General features: G+C 42.1%; 1 protein-coding gene across 1 annotated transcript in view; it reads left to right on the top strand.

Annotated features, from left to right (window-relative positions):
* Positions 1-2,844: 2,844 nt before the first annotated feature.
* Positions 2,845-12,099, top strand: part of T265_08637 (hypothetical protein) — a gene marked incomplete at both ends in the record, with an annotated part of 11,806 nt that continues 2,551 nt past the window's right edge. Inside the window, 4 exons of the mRNA XM_009174503.1 lie at positions 2,845-3,435; positions 6,245-6,337; positions 8,378-8,707; positions 11,304-11,529. Of these exons, the coding sequence (XP_009172767.1) occupies positions 2,845-3,435; positions 6,245-6,337; positions 8,378-8,707; positions 11,304-11,529 (1,240 nt within the window). The remainder of the gene's footprint in view (positions 3,436-6,244; positions 6,338-8,377; positions 8,708-11,303; positions 11,530-12,099) is intronic.

A 12,099-nucleotide genomic window follows, 5' to 3' on the forward strand; every position in this document is an offset into this window, starting at 1 on the left:
AACAGTTCCCACATATAATAGATTCCAAAAATGATCTGAAATGTTTTGGTACCAGAGTTAGTACATGAGACTCGCGAATGATTGCTGCAAGCGCGAGCAAAATCAGAAGAGAGAATTGAAGCACGTGACCACGCTTGCATTCTGTGAAATTGTACGTGTGCGTTTTATTGTTAGTTTTCGTATTCAAACAAAAAAACGATTATGAAATTGATGAAATGCGTAGTGTTATAATGGAAGTAAAACAAAGGTACAAAACGCCACACACTACTCTCTCTGATTATTCTTGTTTCCTAGTCGGGATGCCTCGTAGTTTAACTTGCAAACCCAGCTGCATTGGAGATAATAAATGAAGGCTTTTTGTTAACAACTTGAACCTCTACCTATGGACTTTCCCTGTCTGGGCTCAAAGCGGGCGTGCTTTCTTCATTCCACATAGCAGCTAGGCACCAAAAGCGTGCTACAGCCGAACGATTTTTGACAGTTTAATTTTTTTATGCTCAGATTGGGGGCACCAAAAGCTACAGCCGAACGATTTTTGACAGTTTAATTTTTTTATGCTCAGATTGGGTTTTAATCTTAGAATCATGCGGCCACTATCTATTTTCAAAGCTCCAATGAATACAAGGTTTAGTAAGAACAAAGGATTCTCAAGCATCACAACGTATTGTCAATAAAACTTACGAAAACTTTCTTTCAAATGTACAGTTGTCATTAATAGGTGGGCACTGATGTGCTGGGCTGCTCTGAAGATTTTACAACTGATAATTGCAAATGAAGGTGTTCGGTAACAGAGAAGAAGTTTAAGTTTGTTAGCTGACAGTGTAAACTTTTAATATGAGCATAAGGTGACCAAATCTGCGTACATCCATCTCACCAGCTCCAATAAGAACAGAACGCGTTGTGGTAAACTTCTTCGGCGCCAACCATTAGATTGACTTAAAACCCTAGTACTTTGGTTCGTATAACTCCCAAAATTTGAGGAGCTATCTGGAGCTATCTGTTACTTAAGGTTAGGCGTTTTTATAGTACAAGAGTTTTGGAAAGAACCTTTCTATTGGAATTGCACTATTGATTATTTTTGATTAAAACTAAATAGTAAAATTTGAGACTTCGAGCTGTAAAAAGTTCCAGTTCGCCAAAATCAAAAGAGAGGTCAGTTCTCAACGACAGAAAGACTTGCAGAGGATCAACCTCAATTATTAGTCTCTGGGGAGACAGAAGAGGAAGCTATCATTTATATGAAAACCATTTTAGGAAACTCTCACTTACTAAGAATAGCGCCCAAAAAGCATTATTTACTGGACTAATTGTTTGTTTGTTTGAAACCTGTACATTTTCCGCAACTTAATCACCTAATTGAGATCATTAAGGCCGAGTTTTTTGTCCTGAGAGAATTTAACCAGATCTACCAATCATGTCACTATTATTTCTTGAATTCCTTCAACATGTTGGAAATTTTGCAGTGCAATTTGATATTTATGGTCCACGTTTCTGCCGTGTCATCCCATTACTATAGACGGCCGCCGATATGACAGTAGTGGGCTCCGTTTCTTTTTTGTTTAAAGTCTTCGTATTGTGCGTATTCTTGTTTGCCTGCTATTTTTATAAATGACAATGGCGTGTTAGATAAGCTTAGTAACTTGGTCACTTCTACAACACGTAGTTATACCAAAAAATATCTGGCCTTGATTAATGAACCTAGATGTGCAAAGTCTTTGTCTGCCAAATGGGTTAAATATTTCAACTTTATAACACCAGAACCGATGAGATATTTTCCTAATGAGATTTGCAACATGTTAATCCGCTTCTTCCGTAACCGTATACCGAACACAGTTCAGACATTCCCCTTCCCTAGCTGGTACTCACTGCATTTGACCACATTTTACATTGCGTCGCTGCTATCACGGACATCATTCGTCACACTGGCATTAGCAACACCTAACAACACGTGCCAGAGGGGTTTCCTTAGCGGCTGATGCATTTGATTGGTCCGCTACAATTAATTCAGTGTGGGGACGGAATGAAAGGACTGCTACCAAGAGTGTTATTCGTCATGCTACCATCAACCACCCCTATAGACACGTCTAAGGGGGTTTTCACTATCGGCGCTTGCATCTCATTGGTCAGTTACATTACAGTCCGTGTGCATAATATAATTGACGTGCTACTCAGATTTTCACAAGTAGTATATAAATATTGCTATTTCTTTTTCTCCACCAATCTCAGTTGGCGGAAATAGCAGCAGCTGCTGACTTCGGCTACACCCACCACTGCAAGAGGTAGACCGAGAGACCCACCCATGTTAAGAAGCATAATGGTGTGTCGCTCTTCTGCTCCACCGTCCTTGACCTATCTCTTCAAAGCCTGACTGTTTTTGTGTCAATTTAACTCAATTTAACCTCACTGCATCAGATACCTTTGCTTTTCTTTGCGTAGGGAAATATCGTGACGTGTCTGATACATCTGTAGTTGGTCGTGCGTGAAACGTTCATGCGATTATAAGCCGGTTGGTTTTATGTCATCCAGTTTCCATACCGAGCTTTTCTTTTGAGAGACACAGAACAAGTCATATTGAATGGATTCAGGGACCGCAACTAGAATTGAGCCTCTATGATGTTCAGTATGTAGAGGCATTTTCTCCCAATGGGATTACTGGTTCCTGTGAACGTTCAACTTTGTTTCCCTCTGGTTGATAGCCACCATTCTAGCGTCGAATACAGGCTGGGAGATCAATAACTAAACTGAATTCAAACGGTGGGATGATTAAACGGCTTCGGTAGATTTGAATAAGCTTAAATCAATAACAGGCCTGTTTAAACTGAGGAGAGCCAAATCTGAGTGATTATGTTCAACGTGCTTACATTCTTCACCATCATATTATTCAAATTCGAAACAGAAAACGCCCATCATCATGTGTTCTGTAGTGACCTTGTACCTCGAAAATTTTCGGTGGAACTTTTGGGTCGACAGTTCTCTCTTATTGGCTCAATGCGGGACACAATCGAGAAACTAACTTCGGACAAAAACTTAAAGATATTTCAAAAAGCATACTCTCCTGTCTGCCTCGCAAGCGACACACCTGACTCGCAATGTACAAAATCAGCTCGAACGGAATTCATTAATGCTTGGAAAATCTACACCAACTGGACGCCAAAGGCAGGCGAAAACCGTCTGATTGACCCGTACTATTACAGCTATCGAGATCAACAGAGAAGTGGCTGGACTAAAAAAACAGCTTATCTGTTCCACGCGAGTTGTTTAGTTGTTTGTTCAGCCCTGTCGAAGCTGCCGCTTGAGTGGAAGATTTACAATGCCACTTGCCCAAACCCATGCACATCTCAAACCTCCTGTGCACTGGATCATTGTCATAGGACTGGATTATTCTCCCACGAGTTTTTTTGTTTCTGCACAGGCGATGAAATATGGGACCCGGAAGTCAGCGCTTGCATCCCCAACCGTATTTATCAGGCACGCAGAGGAAAACAGGAGGCAAGTTTTGCTCATGAATTGTTCTACACCCCAGCTGAAAGCTCTTTGACTGCACACGGCCTGTTTCAGCCTTGCCTTTTGAGCTCATCAGGTAGGCGCGGTCCCCGATTTTCTGCCGACCTTATGTTCAACTCGAACCCAAGCTGGACCGGATTCGCCAAGTACCCTCATTTGCATGATAAGTTGTTTTTGCTGGAGGGACTCAAATGAACCGAGCTGAATCTTTTGTTTACGTTGATCGTCCTCAACTGAATGTGCTACACAAGGCCTCCTGATGTTTTGAACGAAATTCGAGACGTAGCAATCCATTTTCTAGGCGTAACACGTTCATTTGAGGGAGACTATTATAGAAGAGATTCAGCTGAATTCAGTTAAATCTCCCGTCAAACCAAATGGGCTGAGTATCAATTTTAATGCGTCCAGTTCATAATGTTAGCAGACGACTGGATGTTCAATGATCATTCGGGTGCACTTCGCGAAGAATAGTTCTAATTATATTTGAATCAATTTAGTTCATTTTATGCGGCTGGATGTGTATGTTACAAAGACATTCTCGGAATTTTTTTATCACAGACGAAGTAAGAAGGTTGGTAAAGATACCAACACGGACTAAACAAGGAAGCTTGTGGGTTAACAGCCAAAATTTTCAGTTCTGTCGGGTTCACAATTTTATTAGTAAAGTTGGAGCCAGAAATTCTGATCGCTTGTTCCAGCTACATAGATCATACTAGATTAATTGCGAGAGGCATTTGCATTCTCAACCATTTCCGAATTCGGGAATGGTTGCGTTGTTCACAAGAACATCTTACCTGACAGGGTATGTTCGCTCAACAGTAGGCAGAACGTCTTCCGGTATTATTTTTATAATCTGTTACCACATTAGTTTGAGTTGTACCTTGAGTATCTGTCATAGTAACCATACAGTGTGCTTCGTTTGTTTGGTGCAGAAGAATTTTTGAGATAAAAATTAATCTAGCATCACTAGATGAAGGACTGCAACTAGGATTGGGAACGTAAAGAAAAAGTAGTATATTTGGTTTCTGCCAGTGCTGCTGTCTCACACGAACATCACTACAACCAAGTGAAGCTGTTCAACATCTGCTGGTTACACAGTGTTTATGGGCCTCCGTTCGATCTACACTGCATTGGCCGGTAGATTTTAGACTCACCGGACGCCTGCAAGCGGGTCCTTCCAAGTAAGATTTATAACTATTGCTGGTCTGCCAGACGATTCATCTGGAACCAGGTACACAAGAATTGTGTCCGAGGTTAGTGAACGCAGACGTGCAAAGTGCGATATAACCAACTTACTGCTGCAGCTCAGACCAAAGCTGACTGGTGTTATGTTTTGCGCAGGTACGCAAACTGGCTTCTTCCAACACACAAGCGACTAAAACAGGTGTGTTCTTCGGTGTTTTGTCTAATGCAGTGCAGCCATCCTTTGAAAAGTGACATGTTGGTGGTTGCAACAGAGCTTGTCATCCAGAGGGACGCAGCATCATGAGGGCATAGTGTTTGCTGTTTTACTTTACAAGCTGGGATACCATCTTGGTTCAGTAGTATTGCTACTGCATCCAAGATTTTGCGGACTTTCACGCAGCCTACTCAGTTGGTCACATTTGATTCATGGTAACTCAAAATGTGTTTCTTCAGGTGGCCTGCTTTCTGGTGTTTAAAAATGGAAGTCCGTCTGGGCGAGCCGTTTAGCAGATTTGTGTCTGAAACAGTAAGCACTTGAGAACAGTGGAATATTTTGTAACAAATAAAAATCTGTCTTTTCGCACAGCAATACTAGTGACGCAAACAAACCTCTCGTTTTTACACAATCCAACCGAATGTGCTGTGGGTTAAGGGTCAAGAGCATCTCCGTTTTTGAATTCATTTGTAGTACTCAATTTGCTTCTATAGCTGGCCTGGATAAATATGCTGAAGCACACGTCAGTATTCACCTCACGGCACGATGATTAATGCTCAATGTGACTTTATACACACCTTTTGACCCGGGTCACAACTTGTGTACCTCCTGGCAGCTAACCAAATTTCGTCTGTTTTTTATTGCAGTTCGCTTTGTCTACCTGAGCAGGATGGCATCAGCCACCTTGCTCAGATCTTAGTACTACTTGCCGATACACCACTGTAGCATTAAGTCAGCTAATAAGGTCCCATTCTTCCAGCAGTAATCACCACCTAAAATTTGTCTTTAAGGTTGGCGTCCAAGATGATTCAATGCAGACATGATTTTCGTAACTATCTGGTCAGGAGCTTAGTGATAATATTTCATGAATTTTTCGGTTGGTGAGAATGGAGTGTTTTCGCGAAGAAGGGTAATTCCCCTATATGAAAGGTAATGTTTTTCCGTCAGTCAGGCTTTCTTACAATGATAATTATTGATGCGATATTTCTGTATGTATCTAAGCCTTGTTTTGGACATATTAGCCCGTCTTCTGTATCACAATTGAAGCAGCTTCGTGTCAGTCGAGTAAGCTACCGAGGTTTTGAAGCTAAACACCCCTTAAGCCTTTCGTTAAAAGCCGCAGTGGTGATATATCACTGGCAAAACCAATCATCCGTTTAAGTACTGAGCACTCAGGTCGGTAAACATCTGTTTTGTGTTGTCCCATTGTCTCACAGGTTATCGAGGGATTTAGCAAATACTGGAGTAGAATTTATTTAGTGACGTCATTTAACATGTTGCTGCAGGGCACGCAAGGTCGTCAGTATGGTCTGGTTTCTTAAACTTCCTGTTTTTTTCCAGCTTCATAGTCACATCGGATTCAAAAGCTGTGATGGTAACACATACTGCGATAAAAATGGCACCATGTTTTGTCAGGAGGATGTGGAAAATAAGGTAAGTCTTCACTATCAGGTCACAAAGCTGTGCCTGACTTAAATGAAGGAACATCAAGCGAATGTCACAAGGGTGGCACCGTAAATGGCTATAGCGTCTCTGCTTGCCTTCCGTCAATCATTAGGTAATTTTTTTGTTTTGCTCTGATCAGCAGAGACCTATGTTTGATAACTTTGCACACCAGTGCATCAGTCATTCTGGTGAGTAGTAGGGTGGTGCGATAGGAAGCAGTCGCGCTTCAAAGCTGCCCTTTCATTCAAAGCAAAATATACAGTGCTTCCATGCAATTCTCGGGGACAATGCAACGAAAAGTGAGGTGTAGTGAACGTCCAAATATGTTCATGATTTCAACGAGTGGTTCTTAAACGTTCTTGGCTTCGTTGGCTAAATAGGCAGAACTACCTCTACCACCTACCTGGCAAACATCGCTCAAACACCAGAAAAGAAATCATACGCAAGCGTGAACCGGTTTGCCTGTTCAAGCAAAGTAAGTGAGGTGCGTGCTGTGATAGAATAATTATAAAGAGTTCACCTCGTTTCCTGGATATCCGCAGTTCAAATCCCGATACAGTCAGGGATACATAAAGTGAATGTCATAGCCGCGCTCAGTGGCTGGATACCTTCACTGGTTCCAGCGTTCTCGATCAGCTAACTTAAATTTTCGACTTCAGGCATCTTCAGAGTGTGGTGTCAAAGCTAGGAACCTTGGTGGCCATTTACCTGCACTTTTGATAGGGTCAGATTATAAAAGTTTACGTAATATTTGAGTACAGTGTGAAGTTTTGCTATTTTGCTTGGATAAACTATGTGTCACAGCTTCAATAAAGTAAGAAGCTCTTGAAGCGTCTTAGGGACGTGTTATGGAACAAATGGCATGCATTTGTTACCTTTCCGTTAAAACCCGGAAGGGCTTAAAAATATTTTTAAAAGTATGGGCTCAAAACATCGGGTCTGCACGAAACTCAGTGGAAATTCGGATAGCAATCTGGGTTTACTTCAGGCCACACAAGGTGACTGCGCACTGGCCCATTAAGGCAAACGACAGCTTTGTCTCAATCGTCTACTTTGTACTAAACCTGTTTCTGTTCTTTCAGCATCCAATGTGAACTAAGAAAATATACGCCCTTGACCTAACCGTCAAGTAGTTTTCTTTAGACTTCTCTCAGTGCAAGGACCCAGTATTGTCTGTCAGCGTTTTTGGCCTTCGCAATAGTTTATCATCAACAAATTCTGTTACCCTATACCTGAAAATCAGTCTAACAACTGTTGCTCTTGTAATCGCCTAGCGTTCACTAAGTTTTCAGTTAAAACTGTGCAGTGTTGTGTGACCGTTTCCACCACATTTCTTAGAGAAATATGCTTTTCACATTTTCGTCCTTACTTTAACTAACCTGAGGCGTTCGCCGGGAGGGTTTAGAAAATGTCGCTCGATGTTGTACCAAGTAATAAACCGTAGAATCTTGTCAGCTTCTGTCTATCAGCGCCGCAACTTCTGCCTTATCAAATGCAGTATGAATCCATATGCGTTGGATGCGCGAAGAAATTGACACCTGATTAAAGTTGACGCATGCTTACATGTGCACAGGCATATAAGTGCACCGTCCTCTGATTCCGATTACAAACAATCGCCGTCTGGGCGGAAACATGCGGGAGTTACGTGCATAATGTTGTACTCTTTTCGTGACAATTCGATTCGCATTGAGTGACACACAAAACGCCTCAGGATCCAAGAGAAAAAAGCACCATATTTACAGTCCCAGGCACAATTACCACATCTAGGTCTTGGGCTTAACCAGGCTCGCTTAGCACCGATTTGTTTTCGGTGTAGATAGCTTCTGGCTTCAACACCAAAAAATATAACCAAGTTCAATTGAATGCTTGTTTGTGCTCCCGGTAAAACCAGCAACAAAACCCAAGCGGAAGTGACAAACATGGTTAACATTTCCAACTTATTTTTCCATGTGCATTTTGTTTAGTGGAGTGTTATTTTTACAAGACTCTGCAAAAATATGAACCTTTCCGTATCCTTTGGCACTTCAGCGTATATTTTGCACATGTAAACCACAGTACCACGGTACAACTTGCACAATGCTAGTGGATGCGTGTGCAGAAAGGATTCAGCATCCTTACTTACCCAACGGTGGTCTCTTCTTTGCTGGAAGTCGGGCTTGCAACGTGAACCAAGGCAAGAACTTGTGTCGGGCCAACATAACGAGCGATGGGGATCCGGTATACAGTTGCGAGTGTGATCCACAAGAATGGGAGCCAGACCCGAACCTGCCCTATGAAAATTGTCTCAAAAGGCGTTCGACCTGTGAGATGATGATTTGTGTCCATGGCAAATGTGTGTCGTCGTTCACTGGGAGACGGGTGAGCTTTTGAAATTTTTACCACAACAACTGTCTAGCTAACCATCTCGAAAAAGGTTTTCTTCATAAGTTTCCAAATTTTTCAACTGTGGAATGCTTTTCGTGCAAACAGATACGCAGGTTGATGAACTCACGAGTGATGAGGGGCCATCGGGCTATCGATCCGTGAAAAGAGCAACGGAACTTTTCTGGATTGGGCTCGAACCATGGAAGTCTCGGTAGGGCTGTGCACCTGAGTAGTGAGCTATTTTAACCTCACTCGCTAAAAACCACCTATTTAAACAGAATCGGATCTCGCATTGTTCTGACAATATCTGAAATGTATGAGAACTCTGGTTAACTACTTGGTCCCAGAATTCTAGCGGTGCAAAACATTTTGAGCATGTACTTCGCGTGTCTCGTTGTTCTACAAAGATTGTAATAACCAATCTTTATTTTTAAAAACTTCCGATTTGATTGCTCCCGTTGGTTTTTTGGGTTGAAAAATACACTAGATAAGGATAGGTCGTAACGAGCAACCAGAACAAAATTGGTACACTCATTATCGGTGCTCGAGATGATGTAGTGAACAGACTACCTTCACGAAAATCCGCTGGTCATTCACGGTGATAGTGATTATATTTTTGACTTCTCAACCATATGGATGCCAGTTTCAGTTAGAAACTGGACTGTTCTCTCAGCTTTTGCCAAGTTGATCTTTGAACAAATCCTTATAAGAGAACTCTTCTGATTCAACCGCCAATATCCGTCCTGAGAACGATAATCTGCTATAGGTATTGTCTTCCGTGGGTTCTGAAATCAGCCTGCAACTGATGTCATGCGGTCACTTTCTACACTTACTAGAAATAACCGCACCGAAAAAAAAACAAGAGGAGTTATCTCGGTCCTATTTTCTAACCAGTTTTGCAGCACATTGAATGTTCCAAAACCGCATGTGTCCCTGACAGTGGTTGCTTTTCATGACTTTTACTGGACTCAAAGCTCGTAAAAACCGGTTAAAGAGCTTAGCACTCAAGCAGAGGTGATTTGTTACGGTTTTCTGGAAAACAAACTACAATTCTAAACATTCAAACTAATGGCGAAGCTCAACTGTGAATGTAAAATCGCCTTATCTATGTAAGGGAGTGAAATGTGAACAGGCCTGAAACATTGTCAGCGGGGTTTCCATTTCTTCTTGCCTAGTTTACCAGAAGATCAATAGCAGAAGACCAAAGACTGTAGCATGATTGCATGAGCACGACCAGATCGGTGGGATTCCGCTTTCTGATAGTCGTCTCTATAGAAAAAAATGGACTGGGTATCGTGTCTTCGTGGTCATCACCGCCGGTTGCATCGTATGGATCGAACTGAAAATAGCTATCCTAGGCCATCTGTCCGTTCGGGAAACATCGTCTGCCAAGTTTATTAAATGTTGTCGGCAGCTTCTTTATATTTAAAAAATGCCATAGTTTGTTGGATTCCGATGGGGATTAACAAACACTGATCTTTGCCGGATTCACCTATTTGCTCAATAAAGTTTGCTGCTGGTCGAATACCACAATCGAGGAAGACCTACAGAGACAGAATCGCTTCACCCATTTTGCAGGTGACTTCATTTGTAGTGTGAGATCAGAAGGATTTAAAACTTCCTGTGCAGATATACTTTCAGCAGTTTCGACAAAATATTGTGCATTGTGGTGAAATGGAGTGTTCTTTTCTGGTGGTATGAAATTCTATTTTTGTTTATGAAAGGCTATCCTCCAAAAAAGTCTCATTGTTGTCCTAATTTGAATGGGTGAAAGTTTAGTTAAGTTTGAAAAACAAACAGTAGGTTATCAGGTCTCTTAAGGAAACCTGCAGGTCAATGGGCCCAAAAGTTTTGTGTCCCTTTTTTCATTTAATCAACCGGGAGGGACTCTATTGATTACCTTTGATGAGTGTTCTGCTGGCAGGAAAAACGTGGTGTTCCGGATAGCCTAACTGAAAGCAAACTTTGGATCTATACGGACTCAAATTCCCCACCGCTGCCAAACTGGCAAGTTCTGTGGCATCTGTTGCAAAATAACTGCGTCTTCAGACTAGCTACTGATGCTGCCCAAGGTCTGCTGAGACCTACAAGAAACTTGGCAGAAACAAAAGCTGCGGCACTTTTTATGTGTTGTCATATTTGTTTGTCGATCCTCAGAACAAAGGGGGGCGATCCTCGCTGGACACCATTCAGGTGGCATCAATTCGGTTTACACAGAGGTCGACAAATTTTCGGTAGGACAACCAACTAGCCTTTGGCAAGCAGCCGGAAGGGGAGTTTGCCCTGGTTAATTATTCCTCTTGGATAGCTTCATTCGCAGTGAAGACCCGAGTGCCACTAGTGCGTGACTGAGGCTGACTTGGTATGACAAATGCATCCTGAGACACATAAGCTGTACTGTTTTTCCAGAAAGGCTGCATCAGAATGTCAAGGTTCCGGGCCGTGTAATGAAACTGTTAAGTACTTACTGCTGTTTTTAATCACAAGACTGTCTAGCAGCTTGGACATTCTCAATGACTCGCGTCATTTTCAATGTGGTGTTACTTCTGAAATTGTATCTTCTCATTATTTTTTCCCGTTCTACGTCAAGCCCTATTGTGAGTGCGAGGCCGGCTATTCTGGCCCTAACTGTGATGAATGGACGGGTGAGTGGACCAACTGGTCACCGTGGGATCGATGCCGACCGGCCTGTGGAGATGTACGCTATAGCATACGATTTCGTGATTGCAAAACCAGGCGGCAAGAAATTGATGATCAGCGTGACTGTGTTGGATCGCCACTTGAATACTGGCGCTGTGATGCACACCCATGTGCACGTGAGTAAACAGTGTGGGACGCTGCTTTACTTAACTGCACGCCGCGTAATCTGGTGACAATTTTACTCACGTTTCCATTCTGATATTCAATGTATCACTAGGAAGAATGTAAATTAAAAGAAGAGATTTGAAACAGTAGCTCTAGGTTAACAAAACTATTTTGGCTTTGGGTCATACTGAAGTAGAGGTCACACTTTTACAGGGTACGTTTGCTCCTAATTGTTCCTCGCTGATGCTTTGCAGATTTGTACGTTTTCGTAGATCATCTGGCGAGTCGTCGAGGTGTCTCTTGGCGGTGGTATATTGGAATTTCTAGGTAGTGGCTCTAGTCGAACTTGAGTCCGTTGGTGTTGCGAGGCGATTTTAATTTTTTCCTTACCAGACAAGTAATTTTATGCTGGAAGTCCATGAAGCACTGTGGAACTGCTTCGTTCTTATTCGGAATCATCAGCGGTGCTCACCTCAAGAATCTCTACAGATTTAAATCCGTCACATTCAAATAACTAGGTGCACATAACTTCATCGACAGTGACTTATGGGTAGTGTAGTTATTTCATATATATATATATA

This window comes from Opisthorchis viverrini (genome assembly GCF_000715545.1).
Source record: "Opisthorchis viverrini unplaced genomic scaffold opera_v5_233, whole genome shotgun sequence".
NCBI classification, from domain to species: domain Eukaryota; kingdom Metazoa; phylum Platyhelminthes; class Trematoda; order Opisthorchiida; family Opisthorchiidae; genus Opisthorchis; species Opisthorchis viverrini.